This window comes from Notechis scutatus, chromosome 10 (assembly GCF_049901735.1).
Source record: "Notechis scutatus isolate UNSWTSFEM ecotype Mainland chromosome 10, rNotScu1.2, whole genome shotgun sequence".
Lineage (NCBI taxonomy): Eukaryota > Metazoa > Chordata > Lepidosauria > Squamata > Elapidae > Notechis > Notechis scutatus.
Genome location: NC_142018.1, coordinates 10,106,839 through 10,133,157, shown reverse-complemented (window position 1 = coordinate 10,133,157; position 26,319 = coordinate 10,106,839). Strand labels below are relative to the sequence as shown.

The window sequence follows — 26,319 nt, the reverse complement described above, 5'->3', positions numbered from 1 at the left end:
GGCAGGAAAGAGTTTCCATCGGTTAAACCGAGACCAAATTTTAATATCTACAATGCAAAAGATTTCTTTCTGTCGTTGTTGTTCTTTTGTTTCTTGAAGTAGATTTAAAATGGATTTCCTAGCAGCTCTGCTCCTTTAAAAAGTTCCCCTGAACCTCCTTTGTTTACATCTGCATTTTATTGCTTATCATGCTGCAGCTGAATTAAATTTAAGGTGGTGGAGGTTGGGGATGAACAAAAGGAAATTTTACAATTGTGCAAAAATAGTCTCAAAAATGATACCAAAGGAAATATTCCATCCATGAAAAGAGCTTATATTCTAGTTGCCACTAATATGAATTAATGGGAATGAGGATTTCAATTTTTCACATAGAGATTCAATAATAGCATAATTGATAGAAAGTAAATGCCCCTATGTGACCTATCTAGATGGTATTAATTTCTCCCTCATGTTACAATACTTTAATTACACCGATGGCTTTAAGCGTGTGCATGTGTGTATGTATGCAGGAGGGAGGGAGAGATCCTAATTGTGTTTTCTCTCCCCCCCCCTTTGCGTGAACAATGCTTCTACAATTATGAGGATAGGTCCAATTAACAGATAAACACTGTTCTGAAAACGGAGTCGAACAAACTCAAATGCGTCGGATTTCACATTTCATGAAGCAATGGGCCATGATTAGTTGGAAGCGGTAACCAATAAACCATGGTTTATAAACCTCAAGAGCTGAATTCACATTACATTATGGCAAATTCACATTACAAATTCACATTACATTATGGCTTAACTTGCTGCATAACAGTTTGATAGATTGATAGTTTAATAACAGCACCCCCTTCCTCCCTTGCTCATCCTATTCTCTCCCTCTTCATCTTTCAGTTATAGCTGATAATTCATATTTTAATTTATTTTATAAAATTTATTTATTTGTAAAGTTTAAGCACAAAATTTATGCCTTTATAATTTTTAATACATTTATTTTATTTATAAGATGTGTGGGCTGCCCATCTTACTCTTATTGTATACATGTAGAGTTTTATTGTATGCATGTTGTTGTGCTGTTTTATGCTTTTTAATATTGTAAGCTGCTCAGAGACAACCTTGGGTGAGATGGGTGGCAAACAAATAAATGAATAAACAAACAAATCCCTCTACCTTCCTTATCTATACATATAGAAGGGCAAATTGGTGGAAGGGCAGAATAAACCGAAACTAATTAGAGTGACTTTAAGTCACCCCCAGAGCAAAAAAGAATCCCTCGTAAAATGCAAGTTTTAAGAGTATCCATAAAAGCTCCACGATAACTTTTCTCTGAGATTGTACCCAAGTTACCTGTATATATAATTTTCCATACATATCATCTGCATATATTAAGAGAAAAGTGATCAGCTCATTTAAACAGTCCATTTAGGCTCTTGAAAGTTGGATTTGCCAAGCAAGACTCTGTAGCCAGGATGATCTGATACAAAATGTATCACTAGTTGGTCCCCATTAAGTTATCCTTCCCTTGCCTGCCACTTTTTCACAGCAATAGAACAATATATTCTTAGCCTTGACAATGATAAAGACATGTGGACTTCAACTCCTAGGATTCCCCTGCTAGGATGCTGGCTGGGGAATTATGAGAGCTAAAGTCCAAACATTTTAGAAGTGCCGAAGTTGAGAATGCTGGTATAGAACTACGATTCTATAGGATTCTGAGGAATGCAGTTACAAAACTTCCTGAAGAGCACCCAAACAGACTTTCATAAGCCATGGGATACCTTAACGAAAGCTTTGGAATTATATTTTTTGGAAAAGCTTTGGAATTATATATATTTTCTATAAAATGTTGATGGATTCCAGTAAGACTTTTTCTGACCACAGCATTTTATTACAAGGCATGAATTCTCGTGAGCTATAGGTTTAGCTCACGAGATCCTATACCTCTTAATAAAATGTGTTAGTCTGGAAAGGTGGTATCAGATTCTTTCTTGGTTTCAGCTACTATAGATTAATGCAGCCATTCTCCAATAATATCTCTTATGAAATACCAGCCTCCAATTCTTAACACTACAAGATAAAATAGAATGGCTTATAGGAAAATAAGTTTTTGGGGTAGCTAAAAAAATCTGTCAAGGCAGGTTCCCTCAACTTTAGTCTGATATCAATCAACCAATCAATCAATCAATCAGAATATAGCTGGAAGGGACCTTGGAGGTTTTCTAGTATAATACCCTCCTCAAGCAGAATTGCATGAGGTTTGATATGAATATGAATCATATGCAATTACATGTTGATATGGTTATCCTCCTAAGCTACCTTGGCCAGGTGAGATGGCCATCCAGACTGATGCTAGCCGATTCTTCAGGGTGCCAGTAAAATGATCTTTCCTTTCACCTGAGATCTTTTACAAGTAATCCTTGACATACCACAGTTCATTTGGTGACCATTCAAAGTTTCAAAGGCAGTGGAAAAAAAGTGACTTATGACCGTTTTCCACACATACAACCATTGCAGCCTCCCATGATCCAAATTCAGACTTTGGCAACTGACTCCTATTTATGACGGTTGAAGAGTCCCAAGGACACATGATCACCTCTTGCGACCTTCTGACAAGCGAAGTCAACGGGGAAGCAGGATTCGCTTCACAATCGCATGACTAACGGAACAACCGTAGAGATTCACTGAGCAAGGGTGGCAAGAAATGGCCGCACGACAGGGCAAAATCCACTTCACAAATTTCTCTCCTAGCAACAACGAATTTGGGACTCAGCCTCAGTTGCAGTCATAAGTGGAGGACAATTGGAGAACAAGCAAGGGAAAGAATTTGGGGCTTTCTGAAAAAGTTTGGCCGCACAGAACAGGGGTGGGATTCATAATAATTTAACAACCGGTTCTCTGCCCTAATGATTTCTTCCAACAACCGGTTCGCCAAACTGCTCTCAAAGTTAACAACCGGTTCTCCCAAACTGGTGCGAACCGGATAAATGCCACCACTGGTGCAGAGAGTGTCCACACCCTGCCGTATGGAAAGCTCCCCAATCTATTATCACTTGGTTAGGTTTCGTACCTTACATTAAGCCAGATTTTGCTCAATTGGGGCTAACTATGCCGGCTAAGATTGGACTTAAGTACAGTACATAAAATCATATGTTACAATGTCTTACCAGTTAATGAATATTTCAGCTTTAACCACAAGAGCACACAACAGATATAAACTTAATGTAAACCACTCCAAACTTGATTGCAGGAAGTACGATTTCAGCAACAGAGTGGTCAATGCCTGGAACTCACTACCTGACTCTGTTGTCACCTGCTCAAACCCCCCACTCCTTTACCCTCAAACTAACCTCTATCGACCTCACCCCATTCCTAAGAGGTCTGTAAGGGGTGTGCATAAGCGCACACTTGTGCCTACCGTCCCTGTCCTATTGTCCCCAATTATTAGTTCCTATTTCTTATATTTAAACTTATGTTTATTCTTATTTCTATTGTATTGTAAGCTTTTGACAAATAAATAAATCAAAAATAAATAAAATACCTCACTCAACCATGCTTGGCTGATTTTGCATGCTGCTCACCAGGCTGGCAAACCACAATGGGCTGGATTTACCCAACCTAGTAAACCCAATGTGAAAATGTGGGCGAAACCAGCCATATTCCTAATTTTTGAAGATGCAAAGCATCTCTGGTTCATCAGCCTTCATTTGTATTCCAAGTTGGCTACAGACAACACCCAAAGCCTAGGATACATATGTGAAAAATAAACGCACTTTGTTAACAACCTGGCCCAATGAAGCCATTATCTTCTTAGCTGTTGTTCGTTATTTAAAGCTTATTCACATTATAACCGAAGAATATTATTAGTAAGCATTAAAAATAAATAAAAATAAAACATTGCACTCAGCCTAATATTCACAACAAGCCTTTCCCTGCAGGTACATCATCTACATTCTCCTTCTACTTCTCTGTCATTTTCTTTTTCTTTCTTTTTTTAAAAAAGATGCTTTTATAGGAATCTCTCTCTTTAAATAATATATAAAGAACCTTGAGCAGCCAGCAAGGAGCACATGCATACCCACAGATCATTTATCTTGCTATTAAACTAAATATTCAGCAAGGCTTGCCCCCTCTGCCACTTCCCCCTCCCCCGCTTCTGTCTAGATTAATTTTTTTTGAGCTCATGGATGGATGATCTTATATTCTGGCTTAGTTTGCTGTCTGTAAGGTTTATTTTTCTCCTCCGAACACAAACACCTCTGGCTCAGGAAGAAAAGGAGGAGGAATTGGGGCTGAATTCAATCCCATTACATATGATTAACTGTTGTTTTTCTGCAGTCTCCCCCCTCTCTTTCTTTCTCTCTGTTCTCTCTCTCTCTCTCTCTCTCTCTCTCTGTTTCTCTGTGTGTGTTTCTCTCTGTGTTTTTCTCTCTCTCTGTTTCTCTCTCTCTGTGTGTTTCTCTGTCTCTCTGTCTCTGTTTCTGTTTCTCTGTGTGTGTTTCTCTCTGTATTTCTCTCTCTCTCTGTTTCTCTCTCTCTCTGTTTCTCTCTCTCTGTTTCTCTTTCTCTCTCTCTCTCTCTTTCTCTCTCTTTCTCTCTCTTTCTCTCTCTCTCTCAGAGCGGCTGTCTCCATCCATATTTTAATGCTTCCCTGAAATCAAAGTCAGGAAACACTCTGGAGTGTAGGAAAGGGACCCCAGGTTGGGATGGCATACAGACCTGGGGTGTAACCAAAAGTCAACAACAACAAGCAAACAACTACACCTTACAGCTTCTGATCTAGCAATTCAAGAGCTATTTTGAGGTGGGGGGGTGGGGAGAGGAGGGGATTTCAGTTAAAAGAAGAAGGAGTAAGAGTGAGGTTTGCACCAGCCAAAGGCCAAGGCTGGCACCTGAGAAGGCAAGGAGATGACAGGAGGCAAGAAGGGGGAGAGCCCCCACCTCAAATTATCTCCAGGGCATTAGAGGTCTTGAGTTTGTGGAATAGTGAGGGAAGAGAGGTGAGAGATTTCCAAGGATCCAGAGGGAGTGGGGTGAACTTTTTAGGACAAGGGTCACCAATGAGAAGGGAGCAGGCAGCGATCTGGTGCATATCAAGCCTGCCTCAATGGCCCTCCTCCCTCCCTCCCTCCTCTCTCTCTCTCTCTCTCTCTCTGCCTCCATCCTCTCTCTCCCCCTCCCTCCCTCCTCTCTCTCTCTCTCTCTCTCCCTCCATCTCTCTCTCCCCCCCCTCCTTCTCTCTCTCTCTCTCTCTCTCTGCCTTAGGCCCAGCTCCTTTCCCTTCCAGGCCAACTCCTCTGCCCCAGGTCCCTTGGCTGGATGGAGGAGGAAAACAACAAAGGCCAGAGAGTTACTTTGGGCATTGGGATGTGCTGCTGTGGAGGTCAGCCAAGCACAAGGACCACACCAAGAGTCCCCGGATCCTTTGCCATTCACTCCTCCCTGTAGCTCTTTCGGACAATCTCCTTTCTCCTTCTCCAACACCGTGCCCCGCATGCACCCCTCTCTCGCCCGCTTACAAATCCTACACAACCTACATCATCATCATCATCATCATCACAACAATAACAATAATAACAACACCAACAATAACACCAAAGCGCACAACCTAACAACCCGAACACAAGCCTCTGCTTTCACAAAGGCGACGCCACGGCCACGGCACGCGCGCGCACACACACACACACACACTACCTAAACCTCCCCCTCCACCTCGACTCCAGCCTTTTCCCTCCCTTGCCTTTCCAAGACTGCTTCCCTGTTTTGAATTATATCTCTTTGCAGGCAGAGTGCGGGCAGGGTGAAGTCTCTCCGAACGCGCGCGCGCGAGACAGAGAAAGAGAGAGAGAGAGAGAAAGAGAAAAAGAATGGGAGAGAAACAGGGGGAGGGGGAGATGGATTGGGGGGGGGGGCGGGAAGCGAGCGCGCGCAGAAAATACCCAGCCAGCCAGCCGGACGTTGGGATAAAAAAAATAAAAAATTTAAAAAAAAAAAAAGGTAAAGTCTTCGCGTTCCTCCTGCTTTGTTAACTGCAAACGGGTGGTCGAAAAAGAAATACAGGGGAGGGGGCGACTCCCCCTGGGCGAGAGAGACGCGTATTCGCCTTCCCGGCAGATGTTCTGGCCAGGTTGATTTTTAAATCAGTCTCTCTCTTCGCCGACCCTAATTCCAATGCATACATATATTTTATGTACATATATTATATGCAATATAAATTATATATAAATATAAATATTAATTTATATTTAATTATATATTATATATATAATATACATTATATGTATGTGTACACACACACACACACACACACACACAAACATATAATGCGTATGCATATATTGCATTTACATATAATCTGTATACATATGCAATTTCTCGTTCCTATCTATGAAATTGTCTAGGAAAGCTTGAGAAAACGACCCGTATAGCCCAGAACAGTCCTCTCTCTCCCTACAACAACAACAGCAGCAACAACAACAAATATATCCAAACCACAAACACCTTCAACCCATAAGGCCCTTCTTCCCACGTTTAGTTTTTCTCAATCTTTTTACTTTGAAAAAATTGCTCTCAGTTTCTTCTCTCTGGACAGGTGATTTAAAGGAGAGGGAGGGCTTTTGAAAAAAACAGGCCTTTTTATATAATGCTTTTATACTATATTTGGTTGGGAAAGAAAATGACCAGCGGTTGAGAAATTTCATCATATGAACTGGCATCTCCATTTAAAGAGCATGCAAAAACAGGCTATCCCCTAATGTAATCACAATTCTACCGGTAATAATTTTGAGGTCCTTGGTTAGGATGTGAATTATTAGGCCTCTGCCTGCCTTAGACTGTGAATCCAATTGTAGATTGCAATACTAATAATAAAAGACTACACACAAAAAAAAATTGCCCTCCACACACACCAAAAAACAACAACAAAAGGAACTTTTTTTGGTTACTTTGTAAAAATGTTTTTATTTGGATTTTTTTTGTGTGTGTATGTCTTTACAACAATAAAATATTGCATCAATATAAACCCCTTGACTAAAAGTGGTTGACAATCAAACATCACAAGCAAATCTCTTTCTTTTTGTTGTTGTTGTTTAATTTATTTTGTTTTAAGCTTTTCTTCCCTCCACGATAGACGATCGCTTCGGGTATTCTTAATTTTTTTTTTATTGATTTTTATTAACTTTTTTTTAAACATAATGCGGAATTTATTGAAAATAAATAATTGTCCGCAATTGCAATAGGCAATTTGGAATAAAATAGTTGAAAAAGCAACCTTTAATGAAAATAGCGTTTATTATACCTCAGTTACTAAATGAATAATCTAAATGATTTTTTTTTCTTTTAAATTAATAACTTCCCAAAAAACGTTTAGAATATACAAAACTGTACAAGGTTGGTTTCTTTTTTTTTTTGTTCTTTTTAATAATTATTTAATATAAAGTTGGCAGAAAGAGAGCGGGGGTTCTTCCCTGCTGAGTCTTTAAAAGCATATTCAGAATTCCTGTGGAGCATTTATGTGGGAGGGTGAGGGGGGGGTCATTTAAAAAAAAATAGCCTTGCGAATATAAAAAAAAGTGGGAAAAATGAATTTGGACAATCAATCCTTTTGAGGAATTGGCCAGGATTACTAAAAAGGGAAATTAAGACAGGGGAAACTTTTTTAATTTTTTTTTTTAAAAGGCCCATCAGAGGGGCGGAAAGAAAAAAAAAAGTGTTTTCTGGATTTTAGGATCGCTCCCAGATCCCCAGATTGGAAGCACATCTCCCGCCTGCTTTTGCCACGCACGTGGAAAAACACTGCATGGGAAATTAAAATCTCTGCAGGGTTTTGCTTTGCCGGTAACAAGGTGTGTGTGTGTATCTCTTGCACGCACATACACACACATCTGGTGGATCCGTGTAGGTACAGGCGGCAGACAATGCACCAGAGGTCTGTGGGTGTGCGCGCAACTCTCTCTCGTCCACGCTTTTGTAAACGCGCGCATCAAATTATATCGACCAATCCCGCCGAACTGATTTCTAACCCAGATTCATTATTTTCTTGAAGGAAAGAAATTTCTCAGCCAAAACTACCTGCTCGATTACATTCCTCGGGGAGGCCCGGGATTCAACCCTTACAATGAAACAAAAATCCTTTTGGATCACACCAGACATTTCTCCCACCACCCCAACAGTAAGCCAAGCGTTAATCAAACGATCCCGGATCGGGGATCTATTTCCTCCACACACACTCCAATTCTTTCTCTTGGACTTTCCGACTCTGGGCCATCTTTGTTTGCCATCATTGCAACTCCAGCCGTATTCCCTCCGGCTCCCGAAAGGCAAGGCAGGTAAACAAGGAGTTATTCCGAAGCGAGAGATCCGAATTGGAGAACGGGGAAAAGGGAGTTTTTAAAAGTACAGACCGTAAGTTTCAGGTGCCGGTCAGGGAGGGATCCAGTCGAAGAGCCGGGGAAAAATAATAATAAAAAGGCCAGGAAAATCTGGCTTTCGATCTTAGCGGTGGGGAGGATCTTGGCCTTTGGGAATCGTTATTTTTTTAAAAAAATAAAAATAATAAAAATAAATCTGTGTCGAGAGGGCCAAAAGCAGAAAAGGAGACGGCGAGGCAAACGAGGGAGAAGGGAGAGAAGGAGGAGGAGGAGGAGGGGTTTTCCCCTCCCCGTTAGAAAAACGTCCTTTTTGACATTGTACAATTCGGAACGTCGTTCGAGCAGAAGGGAAAAAAGGCAACACAACGCGGCCGCCTTTGGTCGCTTCGCGTTTCTGTCTTTGGGGTCCAAAATAAAAAGATAAAACAGAAATAAAATCCACAAGAGCTCCAGTTTGGTCTTCCTCCTGTTGTGAGGAAATGGGGCAGGGGGGGGGGGGACTCCACTTTTTCCTCCACGGTTGAGGGGTCTTGAGGAGGAAAAGCGGGGCGGAGGAGAAAGGAAGGGCCGGTCGATGGGAAGGAAACGCGGGGTCCGAGATGGAAGGCGGACCTTCCGCGGACCTTGCCAAGGCCGCGAGAGCGAAGGGTACTTTATTTAGCAACAAGCTTTTTTGTGTGTGTAAAAAGTCTGTCTTAAAACGAGATTCGTCACCTGAAATACACCGGATCGGACCAAGGCGCTGAAAGGTTATTCGTAGGCACGTCTTGTCTTTTTTTTTCTTTCTTTCTTTCTTTCTTTCTTTCTTTCTTTCTTTCTTTCTTTCTTTCTTTCTTTCTTTCTTTCTTTCTTTCTTTCTTTCTTTCTTTCTCCCTCGGATATAGAGATCACGATTTCCCTTTTTTTCTTATCGGCGATGGGGCGAGGGGGAAGCTTTGCTATTTAAGCACAGAAAATCGGCGCTGGGAGAGGGGAAAAAATTACATTATAGCCAGGGGGGGAAAAGATGTGGGGGGAGCTCGCTGGCTTCCCACGTTCTCGCCCCCCTTTCCTACCGCTTTTCTGTTGCTGGGCTTGTGAGGATGTGATGACAAGGGAGAAGAACGGTGTCTTTTCTTTTTTTCTTTTCTTCAAGAGGTGGTTGTGTAATCTATATTATGGAGGGTGCTGCTGAAAATCCAGAGGGGAAGGAGGAAAGGAATAGAAAGGAGAGAAGGAAGGAAGAACAGAAAGGAGAGAAGGAAGGAAAGATAGAAAGGAGGGAGGGAGGTAAGGAAGAATAGAAAGGAGGGAAGAAAAGAAAGAAAAATAGAAAGGAGGGAGGGATGGAAGGAAGGGTAGAAAGAAGGGAAGGAAAAATAAAAAGGAGGGAGGGAGGGAGGAAAGGAAAGAAGGAAGAATAGAAAGGAGGGAAGGAAGGGAAAATAGAAGGGAGGGAGGGAGGGAAAGAGGAAAGGAAGGAAGGAAAAATAGAAAGGAGGGAAGGAAGGAAGGAAGGAAGGAAGGAAGGAAGGAAAGGAATGGAAGGAAGGAAGGAAGGAAGGAAGGAAGGAATGGGAATGGAAGGAAGGAAGGAAGGAAGGAAGGAAGGAAGGAAGGAAGGAAGGAAGGAAGGAAGGAAAGGAAGGAAAGGAAGGAAGGAAGGAAGGAAGGAAGGAAGGAAGGGAAGGAAGGAAAGGGGAAGGGACAATGCCGTGAGGTCAACCCCCGCCCGCCCGCGCGCCCGTCCGGCGCCTGGACGCGCCGTTTCCCCGGGTCCTGAGCGGGTGGGGTCATAGTCAAAGGTCGTGGCACGAAGCGTCCGTTTTGCCGCCATGCGCGTAGACTTCGTGCGGCTGGGGCGGCTCGCCCGGCGGCGTCATGCGCTTCTCCTTCTGCCGCCGGTTGCAGAACCACACGCGCACCACCTCCTTCTCCAGCTGCAGGCTGTCGGCCAGCGAGGAGATCTCCTGGGCTGCGGGCTTGGGGCATTTCAAGAAGTGGGTCTCCAGGACCCCTTTGACGCTGACCTCGATGGAGGTGCGCTTCTTGCGCTTGCGGCCCTGCGCCGCGATCTTGTCGATGCTGGTGGGGCTGCCGGTGGACGAGTCGGCCTCCTCCAGCCACTTGTTCAGCAGCGGCTTCAGCTTGCACATGTTCTTGAAGCTGAGCTGCAGGGCCTCGAAGCGGCAGATGGTGGTCTGCGAGAAGACGTTGCCGTACAGGGTGCCCAGCGCCAGCCCCACGTCGGCCTGCGTGAAGCCCAGTTTGATCCGCCGCTGCTTGAACTGCTTGGCGAACTGCTCCAGCTCGTCCGAGGTGGGCGTCTCCTCGTCCGAGTGCTCCGGGCAGTGGTGGGAAGCCAGCTCGGAAGGCTCCGGAGGGGAATCGCGCAGCACCGGGTGCAAACCGGGAGGAGGAGGAGGCGGAGGAGGAGGCGGCGGCGGAGGCGCAGCGGCCGGCGGAGGCGTCAAACCCCCGCCGTGGTCCAGCATGCCGCTGACGGTGAAGCCGGCCTGCGAGTAGACGTTGAGCGGAGGCGGAGGCGGCTGCCCGCCGCTGCCCGGCAAGGCCGAGCCGTGAGCCGGGGTGGCCCCCCAAGCGTTGGGGTGGCTGGCATGGTGCGGGGAATGGTGGCTGACGTGGTGGGGAGAGCGGTGGTGCAGGATCGCGCCCAGCTGCAGGTCCTCCCGTCCGGGCTTCACGTCCGGCTGGTCCAGGGGGCTTCCACCGCCTCCTCCTCCTCCTCCTCCACCACCACCACGCCACCGCCGCCGCTCAGAGCCGCCGCCCAGGGCCCCGCGTCGCTCAGGCTGGTGACCCAATGGTGGCCCAGCGGATGCCCGTTGCCGGCCACCCCTTGCAAGTAGTCACTTTGCAGAAGTTTCTGCGGGTTCCGGAACGGGCCGCCCTGCTGCATCACCCCAGAGTCGGCATGGACCAGCGCGCCGGAGTTGAGGATGCTGTAAGGGTTGGTCGCCGCCGTGGCCATGGCTTTGGGCGCCCGCGGCTCGCTCGCTTGCTTGCTTGCTTGCCTGCCTGCCTGGCTCCGGCTTGGCTTTGGCTTGCCTGGCTCCGGGTCTTTCCCCCCCCTCCCCCTCCCCGCCTGGCTCTAGTGTGGTGGCAAAGCTGCAGGGCTCGCTCGCGCCTTTGACAGCTACCCAAGCCGAAAAGAGAAGCCGACTCAGCCACCAGCGCGCTCCCTTTGACCGGCGGGACCGGCGGCCAATCCGGGAGGCTCTTCCCGCCGGGAAGGGGACGCCGCGGCCAATCACGGCGCGGCAAAGAGGTTGGCTCCTCGCCCGGCTCCCCCCACCCTCCCCACTCTCCCAGGGAAAGAGGGGAGGGGGCAAAAAAAGGGACCCGAAGGAGCGCGGCGGGCGAAGGGTTAAAACGAGGGAGTCGGCCGGCAGGAAGTGCCGCCGTCCGGCCTCTCCATTGGCTAGCGACGGAGGGCTCTGCCCGAGGGTCGGTGGGCTTAACCCTTGCTTGGCTGCGGGGGACCAGCTGGCGAGCGCGGAGGGGCTCTGCTCGGAAGAGGGGGAAAGGGGAGGGGGGAGAAGGGGAGGGGGCTTGGCATTTGCAGCCATTGAGCCAGGGCAGAAGGCGTGCGGGGGTCTCCCCCCCTTCCCCGCCTCTCTTTCCCTGGGACGTGCGGGGCGGGGGCTGATGGGGAGGAGAGGTTAAATACCTGCTCCTAAGAGCGCCAGCGCCTCCTTCGCCAAGCCGGGACCCTTCTCTAGGGCTTGAAGTCGGTCTGGGTCTGGGTCTGGGCTGAGGGGGCGGGGGTCAGCAAAGGACAGTCCCCGGTGGGTTTACTCTACGGGCGGGATTTACTCTTGCATAACCAACAGGTTGGGCGAGAAAGGAGGAGAGGGTCCAGCGGAGCATTAAAGAAAAAAACAACAACACGCGCCCCGAATCTGGCACTCAGGAAGTTTGCAAAGTTGCGCCTTGCCTAGAAACGAGGAGGAGGGAGGGGGGGGGTCGTAGCCTGCGTGCCTTACACACGGGTTCCTAACTCGTGGGGAATCTGAGTGCGCAGCCCACTCGTGCCCAGAAAGGCAAAAAAAAAGGCGTCGAGGCGGTAGCTGAGAATGGCTGGCTGAGAAATCCGGAGCCAACTTCTCCTCTGCTTCAAATAACAAACCGTTTCTTTCATTTTGGGGATGTGTGGGGTGGTGGTGGTGGCAAGGGGAAGGTAAAAGTTTCCTCCCGATTGAAGCTTCCATCCCGCCTCCACCCCACTCCCCCCTTCACGCGAGGCAGCGAGCTTTCCTTTCCTTCTCCCTCGCCCCCTCGCCCCTTTTTCCAACTTTCAAAGAAGAAGAAGCCGCCTCTTTGGGGAAAGCGGCCGGCGCAAGGTACGCCCCGGGCGGGTTATCGCGCCTTTTGGTTTTGTCGGGTCCGTTCAAAATACGGCGCAACAGCCCTGCGCGCCCGTCCGCCCGGCACACGGAGGAATTGGCCAATGGAATCCGTCCGATTCTCACCGGATTCCTTTCCAACTTTGACCGAAAAACGTGCGATCTTCCGTTCTTTCCTTCCCTCCAAACGTGGTTTTGGCACGAAAGGAAATGTCCAATGTTGCATCAGTCGAAAGGCCAGGAACAAAATCTGGAAATAAGAAAAAAAGCAAGTTACCGGTAAATAATAATAGTAACAACAAGCAGCAACAAGAAAACAAAAACAAAACAATGACAACGGCAATAATAATAATAATAATAATAATAATAATAATAATAATAATAATAATAATAATAATAATAATAATAATAATAATAATAATAATAATAATAATAATTAATAATAATAAAAGCTTTGGATAAAACATCTGAAGCATCACTTGAATACCACCAGCATTGACAAAAATCACCACCAGTCAATTGCAAAACAGCAGTTTTCCCTTGAACAGCTTACATCCTGCTTCTACCACCGAATAACCTATCCCAAGTCCTTTTGTAAGGACTCGGTAGGTGGTTAAAAAATGCCAAAATCAGTCTAAACATCTGGCTGACTGCGATTAACAAATATAATAAAAATAATAAAAAGGACAGTGCATTGTGTTCTCCCCCCATTCAAACATTCTGCAAAGGAACAGAAATTATTGTGGTGCTTCGGCGGAGAAAACTGAACCTTAATGTTTTGTGTGAGGAGGGAGGGGGGGGGGAAGCTAAAGAAATCTCTCACTTTTTTTTATTACTATTTTGAATGACCTTTCCTTGCATAATTCCGAGGTAACCTTGCTATGTAAATTATATTTGCACTTCCAGAACGCTGCATCGCAGTTCCCTTATTGGTTTGAAATTCCATTAAATATATTACAGGAGCTCCCAGGTTAAGCTTGATTTAAATTTGCATACATTTTCATATATTTAGCAGAAATAAAAGAAGACTTGCAGCTACCCCAAAGTCATTAAGGCAGTAAGTTCTCCAGGAAGACAGATTCGAGTAAATGAAAATATCGCCTTAAACAAGGTGAGCTTCTCCCCCCCCCCCCGCCGCCCCCAATCCCCTTTTCTCCCCCCCCCCCTTTGGGTGTTTGTGTGTATGTATTTAATCTCTTTTCGTTCCCTATTGGTTTATTGTTTTAAACTTGGGACAAAATAAAGACGAATACAATTTCTTGGCCAAGTTTCACCGACCAGGTCAGCGGACAGGTGGTGTTTTTTTGTTTTGTTTTTTTGGAAGATTAAAAGGCAGGTGGTTTATTTTAGTTTGGATTCGAAGTTTGCAATTAAAAGGAGATTAGATAGACGAATAGAAGGGTAGACCGACAGATGGATAGGTGATAGACGGACAACAGATAGATTTTGCTTTGGTCAACTCTCACGACGCGATCGGTGGGATTTTAATTCGGAATCCACCTTGGAGGAAAGCTGCAGCTCTTGCACGGGTGGCTTTTTTTGCTCGGCAGGCGTGGGGAAACTCGTGTTCTACGTTCCCACGGCCGGCTAGCTGGGCTGGATTTCCCTGGATTTCCCACTACAATCCGTAAAATGGGTGGTGGGCAGAGAAAATCGGCTGAGGTGGGGTGTGTGTGGGCATCCACCTTCTCAAACTAGGACTGCCTTTCCTTTTGGGGTGGGAGGAAAACGCGGCTGTCCAGAAAGGAGTTTTTTGCGTGGGTGGGTGAGAGAAAGCCGCCCGAAGGGGAAACTCGAAGGGATCCTGTCCGGCCTGGCATTACCAATGGAGCCCCGCTCTCTTGCTCAACCATTTCCGCGAAGGTCGGTCGGGCGAAGAGCCAGGAACCAAACTACCGCCCTGCTCGGATAGAAGCGGGCCCTTCGGCTCTCCGGGACCCCCTCCAGACAGACTACGCAAAGGAGTTCGGCAGAATCTTGTAGGATCTAAGCCGACCTTGTCCTCCACAAGGCCGAGCGCAAAGACAGCGTTGAGTCGTCCTCTCTTCTTTTCCCTTCCCCCAGACCCTCCCCGGCTTGAAGTACCTGGGCTTGGCCCAAATCAGCCCTCCCGAGCCTGGTGACCGGGGGGAGGCTGGCGCTTCCTTTCGGCCCAAACGGCGCGCCCTGAGGCCTGTCCGACGGGTATAGCCTGGAAGGGTTTAAGGATCGCAGGGCTGGGAGAGAGAGGAGAGGAGAGCGAGAAGGAAGCCGTCCCTTAGAAGAACTTCGGGATGGATTTTTTTTTCGCCACTTTGGATTCTCCTCTCGCCGAAAAGCAGCCAAACAACCCCCACAAAGCCGCCTTAAACCCACCCCCCACCCCCGGTCTCAAATCCACTCGGAAGGAGTTGGTAGGCTTGGGTGTCAAATAGCAAGGCTCGGGCCCTGCTCTCCAGAAGAGGCCTTGAGTAACCGATTGACCCCCGAAGGGTAATCCCATTTTTTCCCCTCCGAACCAAATCGCCACCCTCTCTTCTTTTAAAAAAAAACAAAACAAAACCGAGGCGCAAAAATCTCTAGGCGATTTATTTGTGTATCTGTGTCTCTCTGTGTGTGTTCTTTGCCTCTTCCTACTTTCAGTTCTCCCGGAGCGATTTCAACACACACACACACACACACACACACACACCATGCCCACACGCGCGCGCACACACACACGCCCACCCTATCTGCCCGGAGCTGATCCCCCCTCCCCGTTTTTCTTCTTCTTTTTTTCCTCCCCCCTCTTTGCATCTAAAGCTGCTCGAGAGGGTCTCTTTAGCTTTACCCTGTCAGTCTAACTTCCCGAGTGTAACAGATGCTGTACTCGGGCGCCCTTTTCTGCGGCTCCCTTCTATTCAGCCTCGCATAGTTCGCCCCCTGATCCGGGTTTCCATAGAGAGGGGCATAAAAGGGAGGCCAGAATCACGAATGCGTTGCCCCATGCGGAATAAAAGGATCCCATTCAATAGGCCGACCCCGTCTCAAGGCGAGAGAAGAGAGAGAGAGAGAGAGAGAGAAGGAGAGACAGAGAGAAGGCGAGAAAGAGGCGGCGGCGGCGGCGGGCGGCAGAGATTTCATTTTTCAAGGGCGAGCAACTTAACTGTTGCGAGAATCCGCGGCCAACTTATTTTTCGTGGGCTCCGGAAAAAAACGCCGCTTGTTCTTTAAAGTCTTTATTGAGAGGAGGAGGAGGAAGAAGAAGAAGAAGAAGAAGGGCTTTGAACATATGTTCAAGAGCCAATCCGCGGAATCTTAGCAATCGATTCTCTGTTGTTTTGCAACGCGCCGGGCTTTTAAAATCTGCTCGTTTCCCTGGGACTTTCCCTCCCTTCCCCCACCCCACCGCCCCCCACCCCACCCCAGGGATGAGCTTCCTATCAAACTTCCCGCCCGTATACAACCCCCCCACCCTCGGCTGAATGAAGCCCCCGGGTAGGAAAGGCGGGCGAATGGCAGAGAAAAGGCGCGCTTGAGTTGGTGGTGGCGGCGGTGAGAAGCCCAACGCCGAGGCAGCGAAGGCTTGGCCATAAATCTCTGCTTCTCGCCCAGCACCGCTTAACCAAGCCTCTCTCTCTCTCTCTCTCTCTCTCTGTGTGTGTGTGTGTGTGTGTGTAAGTGTAAATAAATAAATAAATAAATAAATAAATAAATACATACATACATACATACATACATACATACATACATACATACATAACCCAGTCGCGACCAGAGCTCCGTTATAAGTTTGCATTAATAGTGGTGAGCGCGAGAGAGGGTGTGTGTGTGTGTTGTGGGGGAGCGGATTAAGAGAAGGAGTAAAAAAAAAACACGCTCCACCCAGAACTGGGGAAATCCGCGGAGGCTTGACTTGAGCCCTTCCCGGCACGTTTCCAAGCGAGGAAGCCTGTTGGAAGTCCGTGGGGTTGAGTTGGGAGGGCTGCGACTCTGAGCTTCCCCACCGACGCGTCGTTTTGGAGGCCTGCGCAGCCTTTGGGGGGCGATCCGAGGGTTGGTGCGCTTTTTTTTCCGGCGCAGGACAAGTAGATTTGTGGGAGATCAGGGGCAGCTTCTGGAGACCGCAGACTGGTATGTACGCACCTCTGTGTGTGTGAGAGAGAGGGCGGGGAGGGAGAGAGTGAGGGAGTGAGGGAGAGTGTGTGTGAGAGAGAGAGATAGAGAGAGGGGAGGGAGAGAGAGAGACGGGGAGAGAGAGAGAGGGAGGAAGAGATATATACGGAGAGGGAGGGAGAGAGAGAGAGGGAGGGAGTAAGGGAGAGAGAGAGACTGAAGAGGGAGAGAGAGAAAGAGATAGTGAGTGAGTGAATGGGTGTGTGAGAGAGAGAGACAGACAGAGAGAGACAGATAAGAGAGACTGGCAGAGACACAGAGAGAGAGGGAGGGAGAGAGAATGTTTCTTTGCTGAATTGGTGTGCGCCGCCTTTTGCCAGATCTTTGAAGGCGGCGTGCAAAAGTCTACGGTTGCCGCCAATTTGAGGGAAGGGGAAGGGAAGGGGGCCCTACCGGATTTGTTTCACGGTAAACCTGCATTCGAGGTGCGCCGAGGGAGTCAGGAAGCGAAAGAAAAGGGGGAGCCTCGCAGACGCGGGGGGTTGAAACACGCGCACGCACCCCATACAGGGTAAGGAAGGGAAAAAAAACACGGGCGTCTGAATGAGCGCGGCCTGGGCGACTCGCTTCCTTCCTTCCTCTTGTAGAAGGGGAAGAAGGAGACCTCACAACCTGGAGCCACTTCTCCCCTCTCTTGGGGGGAGGGGCGGGCTACAGGGAAAGGGAGAAAAACCCGCCCCCTCTCTTCGCCGCCCCCGTTGCGGACTGGATGGGGAGCGATTCTAAATTGCAACTTCTTCAGAGGCGGCTCAATTGCAAGAAAAGAGGCAATTGGGGGAAGGACAGAAAAGGACTTTTATTTTCTCCTCCCTACCCCCTGCGGGGTGCGGTTTTGACTGTGTTTAATATGGCGTGTAAAGATCCCGGCCCGGGGTGGGTGGGTGTAGGGGGAATCCGAGCGAGGTTGCGACCTCTTGTCAAGAAAAGTTCACCTGTTCGCCCAAGTTCACTGGAGAGGCAAGGGAATTTCTCGGGTGGTGGAGAAAATGCAAGTAATAACAAGAACAATAATAATGACTGGCAGTGCTTGGAGTACCAACCTGGATGAGAGAAGAGCAACCAGGATGATGAGGGGACTGGAGGTTAAAATATATGAAGAACAGTTGCAGGAACTGGGCCTGGCTAGTCTAGGGAAGAGAAGGACCAGGGGAGACAGGATAGCAGTCTTCCAGTATTTGAGGGGCTGCCACAGAGAGGAAGGGGGTCAAGCTATTTTCTAAAGCACCTGTAGGCCAGACAAGGAATAATGGATGGAAACTGAACAAGGAGAGATTTAACCGGGAAATAAGGAAAAACTTTCTGAGAGTGAGAACAATCAACCCATGGAACAGAAGTTGCCTTCAGAAGTTGTGGGAGCACCATCACTTGAGACTTTCAAGAAGAGACTGGACTGCCACTTTTCAGAGATGGTGTAGGGTCTCCCGCTTGGGTGGGTGGGGGGTTGGACTAGATGACCTAGAAGGTCCCTTCCGACTCTGATTATCTGTTACGTAGAAGAGAAAGAAGTGGAGAAGATAATGAAATGCAAAGACCAGCAAACAGAAATAGAACGACTGGGGCAAAAGAAAGCAAAGATAGTACCAATAGGAAGAGGCGCTTTGGGTGCAATCTCAAAAACAACTGGAGCCCCACCTGAACACTATCATCACTGACAAATTCAGCACCAGTCAATTGCAAAAGGCAATTTTACTTGGAACAGCTTACATCCTGCGACAATATTTGTAACATCACCAAACATCCACATCTGGCTATCCCAGGTCCTTCGGTGGACAAAAATGCCAAATCCAGTCTGAACCTCCGGTTGACTGGTGCCAGGAAATAAATATGACTTGTTATCAACAATTGTCAAGAAGAAAGACAGAAAAGTCTTTTTTCTCCCCCCCCACTTTTCTTTTCTCTACTTCCCCCCTACCCAAATGTGCAATAAACCTGATTCAGGCTTGGTTGGGAGGCCATTACACTGAGACATTGCAAACCACCCTAGAACAAGGCAGGGGCAAACTGTTTTCCCATTGCTGAAAAACAACAACAACAAATTACATGACCTTTCCATGAAATCTCAGGAGCTGAACTGAACTGGTAGGTACAATTTATCTGTACCTACTTTGCCCCAAGAGAACTATGACAGTTGAGTCTCTTCTCTTTCTCACTGTGCCAGATAATATCAACTGAAGCACTTCTGGAAAGAAGTTGGTGTGTTTGTGAGCAGAAATCAGTCCAGGAGTCCTTGCGTTATTCACCCAAGATGTTTCATCTGGTTATTAGTAGCCAGGTACTTACCTTGGAGTAAAAAGAATAGACATTACTCTGGAAGTCAAGTTACTCTGAAATGGTGCCCTGAAATTGACTGGTCAATTTTTTATGGGTAGCAAACTTCTGCAAACTTTTTCTCACCTGTTTTTGAAGGGGGGGGGGGGGAAGAATGAGAATCGGGATACAGCAAGTGCTATTTGGAGGTTGCTGGAGGTTGGAGGGAGGAAGAGGCGAAGCCCCTCCTCTAAATCTCTGAACAAAAGTCCTCCACACACTTTTCCTTTCATGCTTTCACCCTCTCCTTCCTCTTCCAGGGAATAAAACGATTAAGAAACTTGCAAGAAGCAGCAAGGTTGAGTTTTAGTTTTCAAGGATAAAGTCTCGTTTCTGAGTCTCCATTCCAAAGAATTTACAATCCTCACCAAGCAGCAAAAACCCGTAGAGCTAATCCCACTCCACTTAAGCTGCTAATCAGCTTGTCTGAGAGGTGTCTGAAACAACTGGTCATCCAGTTTCTAAATAATTGTGTTGTGATGTAATTTTATAGATTATTGTTCAAAATCCCTTTGGAAGCCCTGTGGATATTCTTGGGATATCAGTGGGGGGCATTGATTCCAGGCAAATTGGGATTAGATCAGAAGTGTTCACCCTGGAAATCAAAGCATCTGTAAACCCAGCCAGAACAACAACAACAACAACAGAGTTTGAAATCGGGTAGAATCAACCCATTTTTATTGCACTAAAACGGCTTAATAGTAAATCTGCTTTGTAAACTTGGCGGCTGCATTGGCTTCTTCCCGGAGGATGAGCCCCAGGGTGCTTCTGTCCATTTCAGCACCATCTACGCCTGGTGGTGGATTCCTCTTGCAGCCTTTGGAAGACTGCCTACCCAGTTGCACCAGTTGTAGCTTTTGAATGCTCATTTGGGAGAGCCCCATGTAGAGCACATCGCAGTAGTCCAGATGTGAGATGACCAGGGCTTAAATGACTGAATGCAGGGATTCATCAAGGAAGCAAGAAGGAGCAAGAGAAGGAGGAGAAGGAAGAACAAGAGGAGGAGAAGGAGAGGAGGAGGAGGAGGAGGAAGAGAAGGAGAAGGAATAAGAGGAGAAGGGGAGGAGGAAGGGGAAAAGAAAGAGAAGGGGCAGGAGGAGAGGGAGGAACAAAAGCAGGAGAAGGAGGAGAGGAGAAGGGTGAGAAGAAGGAGAAGGAGGAACAAGAGAAGGAGAGAAGAGGAGGGGAGGACAAGGAGGAGGAGGAGGAAAAGAAGGGGAAGGAGGAATAAGACAAGGAGAGGGAGGAACAAGAGGAGAAGGACAAGGAGGGAGGAGGAGGAGGAGGAGGAGAAGTGTGTGTGCATGTGGGAATAAATAAGATTACCACTGCATCTGGAGGCTAACGGTTGAGATTTTTAATCACTCTCCATGTGTATGGGACATTGCAATAGGTTCTGGCATTAAATCATGTTTCCTGTTGTATCTTAGGTTTTGAGTGCAGGCCCCGAGTATTCACAATTAGAATCTCATGCCTGAGATCAAACCTTCTTATGTCACCCTGTCCTCTAAGCTGGCCCAGGATACTGCCTTGGTACCCCTCCACCTTACCCCTCTTTCCTTCCCTGCCTTCTCATCGCCCACTGCTTCTCCAAACTGTTTAGAACTCGGCTAGTAGCAGCAAAGTAATTTGCCAGCCAACCTAGTGAATTAGGAAGCTTCCCCCCCTTCTCTCTCCCTCTCTCTCTCTCTCTCTCTCTGCTTAATTTATGTTTTATCGTTGGTTTAGCCTTCTGATTTGATTGCCTTAGTAATGCAGGTTGCCTCCAGCTGCTGATGGTACAGCTTTAATTCTGTTTGAAAGGTCATGTAAACATGTGCAGGTAGCAGAAGGAATGCAAATGCAATCTCTCTTTCCCCCATCCCATAATAATGGAGCCTCCTGTTCAGCCTTTTCCCTTGAAAATGAACAGGAAGATGCCCTAGCTGAGGAAGAAGAATAACACAGAGAACTACAACCCTGAGAAAACAGAGTCCTTATCTTTACTCCTGCAAAGAAAGTCATAACTGAAGCAGCTACTACTACTACCAGTAGCCCAGTTTCTTTCCTTTTATACTGGTTATATGGTACGAAGATTGGGAGATCTTTGCGATGGCTACTTTCATAATATTATAGATTGTTCCTTGACCAACCTAGCAAATGAATATATATATATAAAATACTAATCTGGGTTTTATTCTGGGTTAGGTTATATTTAAAATTGGTTATCATGTGTGTGTGTGTGTGTGTGTGTGTGTGTGTGTAAGAAGGAGAGAATCTGTACACTGTATGAAGGGAGAAACTTTCATCTGTCAAGGGAGTAGTACCATACTAACGGGCTGGGGTTGGCCTGGGGACTTTTCTTGCCCTTCTCTTGGTTAGGTGGCCTGCAGCTTCTGCTTGGGGCATCTCCTAAGTTAAAATAATGTGAAATAAAGAAAGACAACAGCCAGGAATAGCCACTGAAAGGAGTGAATTCTAGTCCCACCTTTACCATGAAAGTTGGCTCACTGACTTTGAGCCAATTCCCAGGAGTTGGTGAGTTCTAGTCCACAGCTGGGTGACTTTGGCCAATCACCAGGAGATGATGAGTTCTAATCCCACCTTAGGCACCAGCCAGCTTCAGACATGAAAACTGGATGGGTTCCATCCATCAAAGACTCACTGATGTAACTGGGGTTTTATCTTTCATCACTTCACTTCATCCCCCCAAACAATGAAGGTGGGAAGGGGACAATTTTACTTCCGTGACTTGAAATATTTTATGTTGAACCCTGAATTAAAAAAGTCTATGGAGATTCTCAGTTATCCAGGTCATGGTTGTCCCAATGGTGCTTTTTCAAGAGGCAACTGGACTTTTTTGGTTTTTCTTTGAAGGCGTTTCGCTTCTCATCCAAGAAGCTTCTTCATCTCTGATGGGAGAATTAGAGCTGAAGAAGCTTCTTGGATGAGAAGCAAAACACCTTCAAAGAAAATCCAAAAAAGTCCAGTTGCTTCTTGAAAAAGCACCTTTGTTTGGGAAGACCTGAATTAAAAAGCCCACTTTTTTTTCTTTTATTTTTACATCCCTTTCAGAAATCATTTAGAAAAGCTGCCTGCATTAATTTTCTGTGGTTGAGGTGGCAAACTCCTGCAGGACTCTTTCCTTCCTACTTATTCCTTCTACTTCTTTATTTCAAAAAGTGGGATGTGTCACTTTTAAGGATATGTGTGTGTGTGTATGTATGTATGTATGTGTGTGTGTGAAACTATGTGATCGGGCTTAGTATTTGGGGAGGAAAATAAGGGGAAAAAATTCTGCCTCTGCCTACCAGCATCCATTGGTATTAATCTGGCTAGTGTCCTGTCAGTGTGTGAGAGAGTTGAGGGCAGTTTGGAAACTGAAACAGTATTTGCTGTGTGAGCAGGAAGGAGACAGCAAGGAGCCTGGGTGTGGCTTAGCTCAACTGTTCTGTACTAAAAGCTGCTTGGTGCTGTGAAACTGAAACTCTTCTCCTCTGCTTGTGTTTTGCATTTGGAAGAGATTTCTTTTCAGGTGGGGAGGGGGAGTAGAACTCCTTAGCATCAGAGCGTGTTAATAATAATAATATACGAAATACGAATGCTCTGATGGTCATTTCAAAAAATTCTTTCTTAGTGAGCACCTAGAAGCCAAGAAGAACATATGTGCCATATTTCAAGTTTGTAGGCTTTACGGTTCTGGAGATTTTGTGATGATGCAGGATACTATACAATCTCCAGTCAGAGGTGGCCTTTGCTGGTTCTCTCAACTACTCAAAGTTTCCACGACTGGTTCTCCAGAACTGGTCAGAACCTGCTGAATACCAACCTCTGGTGTGTGTGTGTGTGTGTGTGTGTGTGTGTGTATGTATATATATGGTACAATCCAAAACATGAGTTTGAAACAGAGTGAAAATGGGCGGTGGAACATTTTTGCTTAGACAAAGACTAAATACAGTCTGCGAATCAATAGACAACAAAGTCAGCAGGGGTGATCCATCAAATTTTACATCTGAGAAAGCTGCAATGCTTTCAGAAGACTCCCCTAATGCATCAGAATGCCTGATACAATCTGGTTGGGGTTGCATTCTTCGGTCGAGGAGCAACAGTGCAGAATTCACACAACACAACCTGGGTACTGCAGGATCTTTTGCAACTTTGCGACTGCAAATCTCCTTTAAAGCAGAATCCCCCAACTTTTCCGGTTTTGTGAATCGGCCGGGGGGCGGGGGGGAGAGGGGATGGTCCCTTGCGAGTGGCCAGCAAGCACATGTGACAACTCATAAAATATTTCTCTGGTCTTTTAGAGTTGCCAGCAGAAAGGGAGCGGGGAGCAGTGGGGCAGTTTGCAAACCAAAACTACATTCCCTAAATGTTTTCAAAGATAGTAACTAGGTAACTGAAGTTTCTGCCGTGCAAAATTCTAACTGGAGAGCATGATTGATGACTCTTGGCTATGAATGTGTCCCATTGGAGAACATGAATTGTGATACACCCAGGGGATGGGGGGAAAACCAGGGTCAAGGGTGACAATGAATGTGTCAGTTACTCCAATTAAATCATGAGCCTCGAGTCACACTCCCCAAAATAAAAAAGATTTATTTGAAGGTAACATTCTACGTCTGGCATTTACCTGGGCATAGCCAACTCTAAGATACATAATTCACTGTCACCCTTGATCCTGCTTTCCCCCCCACCCCTCTGGGTGTATCATCCAATGAAACACGTCCATAGCCAAGAGTCATCAATCATGCTCTCCAATTAAATTTTTGCCGGCAGAAGCTTCAGTCATCTGATCAGTCTTTGAAGAAAATATGAATGGAATGTACTTTCGATTCCACACTGCCGCCTGCTCTTTGAAACTCCCCCCGCTTCTTTCTGTTGTCAACTATAAAACATGTATACAAAATGTTTTATGAGTTGACAGAATGCTGTGTCTCAGAGTCAGCTTCACCCAGGTAGCACCGGCATGTTTACTCCTAATAAATCTTCTTTAAGCTTTGAAAATCCGGCTAGAGACTCATGATTTAAATGGGGGTAACTACTGGAGCCCTGACACACATCACGTGCTAGCCCATTGGTTGTGCAAGTGAAGATGCAGCTGCACACTCGTCTGTGCTCACCCGCTACTTCCGCAGCCCGGTTCCGAAATGGCTCATGGCCCAGTAATGGGATGCGGCCTGGGGGTTGGGAACCCCTGCTTTAAAAACTACCACACAAAGAGTATGTTACAGCATGCATAGTCCTTGACCCACAACCATTCATTGCGCGACTATTCAGGGTTAAAATGTCATGGAGAACAGTGACTTAAAGACTGACCCTGACCGTTGAAAAGCCTCGCAGCATCCTCATGGTCGCAGGATCGAAATTTGGGCACTTTGGAACTTGCATGCATTATAAGGGTTGCAGCATCCACAAAGAAGAGAGAGTCAAGCTATTCTCCGAAGCACCTGAAGGCAGGACAAGAAGCAACGGATGGGAAGTAATCAAGGAGAGAAGCAACCTAGAACTAAGGAGACATTTCTTGACAGGGAGGACAATTAATCAGTGGGATAACTTGTCTCCAGTAGTTGTGAATGCTCCAACACTGGAAGTTTAAAGAAGAGATTGGACAGCCATTTGTGGTGTAGGGTTTCCTACCTAAGGGAGTTTGGACTACCATTTTATTTAATTAAATTTAAAAAAAAAAAAAATAAAATAAAAAAAAATAAAAAAAAAAAAAAAAAAAAAAAAAAAAAAAAAAAAAAAAAAAAAAAAAAAAAAAAAAAAAAAAAAAACCCCCCCCCCAACCCCCCCCCCCCAAACCCCCCAAAAAAAAAAAAAAAAGACCTCCAATGCCCCTTCCAACTCTGTTATTCTATTCTGTTCTGCTCTATTCTGTTCTATGCTGTACTATGCTATTCTTTATTTCTGTTCTGTTCTTCTCTGTTCTTTTCTGTCCTGTCCTGTCCTGTCCTCCCTTCCCTTCCCTTCCCTTCCTTTCCTTTCCTTTCCTTTCCTTTCCTTTCCTTTCCTTTCCTTTCCTTTCCTTTCCTTTCCTTTCCTTTCCTTTCCTTTCCTTTCCTTTCCTTTCCTTTCCTATCCTATCCTATCCTATCCATTCTGTTATTCTCGGTTCTCTGTTCTGTTCTTTTCTTTGCTTTTCTGTCTTGTCTTGTCTTCTCTTCTCTTCCATCCCGTGGTCACCTGGCGGTCATTCTCACCTTCTCAGCCAATGTCTGATAAGCAAAGTCAAAGAGGGAAGTGAGATCCACTTAATTACCATATGATTCATTTAACAAATACAGTTTGATTCCTTTAACATCTGGGGCAAAAATGGTCCTAAAATTGGGTGTGACTCACTTAATAACTGGCTTGCTTAGCAACAGAAATTCTGGACCCGATTGTGGTCATAAGTCAAGGGCCGCTTGTAATCTGATCTGGATATCAGTAGAACCTGGATGGTGAATGGAGACATCGATCCTCACCTTGTCATTAGCTGCCTTGCCTTGAATTTCCCATTAGCTCAGGCCATTGGCCACAGTAGCTGGGGCTCATGGGAGCTGTAGTCTAAACTAAAGGATAATCTACTGATCTTGGCTGGCGAAATGCTCTTTTGCTTCACTCTTACTCTCATTGTCCATCACTGTAATTCTAGATAGAATTGAGACTTTGTGTGCATGTATTTATATCTTTTCTTCATAGCCTTTCTGAATGTTAAAAAATAATCATCATCATTCACCTATTCCAACGATAAGTTATTGTTTGAATTTTTTTTTAAAGGAAGTTGGGTAAAAATGTTTAGATTTGTTGGACACCAGGCTGACCTGCTGTTGTCTCCTGCCCACCTGGCTTTATTTGATGCATCATTTGGGGGGTGGGCAGCCCTTCCTGCTGTATCGTGCCCTCTGACCTCCAACTGTCAGTCTCTGTAGACAATGGTATACTGGAAGTTGTAGTTCAGCAAGGTTTGGAAAGACGTGGGTTTCTTGAATCGGATTTTGGAGAAGTTTCTCCTGATCGCTTTATCCAATGCCCTTCTGCCCCCTATTTTTAAGGGTCAATCCTACAGAAGAAAAGCAATTAGGAAGAAACAAACATGCCATCTAAGATTGATCATCATTGCACACTGCTAGCATGGGAAAACTCTGAAAATTCTTCCATCACAATTCTCGGCAGATTTGGGTGGTGGTGTTTGAGCTGGTATAAGTAGAACCTAATAA

General features: G+C 46.3%; 1 protein-coding gene and 2 long non-coding RNA genes across 3 annotated transcripts in view; 1 reads left to right on the top strand and 2 right to left on the bottom strand.

Moving 5' to 3' along the window:
• Positions 1-9,710, bottom strand: part of LOC148129750 (uncharacterized) — a 53,782-nt gene extending 44,072 nt beyond the window's left edge. The window contains exon 1 of the long non-coding RNA XR_015750713.1: positions 8,385-9,710. This is a non-coding gene — a long non-coding RNA (uncharacterized LOC148129750). The remainder of the gene's footprint in view (positions 1-8,384) is intronic.
• Positions 9,711-10,036: 326 nt separating this feature from the next.
• Positions 10,037-11,398, bottom strand: POU3F4 (POU class 3 homeobox 4). The gene is made up of 2 exons (XM_087971931.1): positions 11,100-11,398; positions 10,037-11,067 (listed from the first exon to the last, which is right to left on the bottom strand). Exons 1-2 carry the CDS (start codon positions 11,320-11,322, stop codon positions 10,130-10,132), a joined length of 1,161 nt encoding a protein of 386 aa, XP_087828057.1. The 5' UTR covers positions 11,323-11,398; the 3' UTR covers positions 10,037-10,129.
• A 2,355-nt stretch (positions 11,399-13,753) lies between these two features.
• LOC148129749 (uncharacterized) overlaps positions 13,754-26,319 on the top strand; it is a 73,843-nt gene continuing 61,277 nt past the window's right edge. The window contains exon 1 of the long non-coding RNA XR_015750715.1: positions 13,754-13,808. This is a non-coding gene — a long non-coding RNA (uncharacterized LOC148129749). The remainder of the gene's footprint in view (positions 13,809-26,319) is intronic.

Excerpts from the sequence above, each read along its gene's own strand:
- POU3F4 (XM_087971931.1), bottom strand. The coding sequence starts at position 11,322 with ATGGCCACGGCGGCGACCAACCCTTACAGCATCCTCAACTCCGGCGCG. Across the intron at positions 11,068-11,099 it reads GGCGGCTCTGAGCGGCGGCG|GAGGCGGTGGAAGCCCCCTG; the intron begins GTGGCGTGGTGG and ends GAGGAGGAGGAG.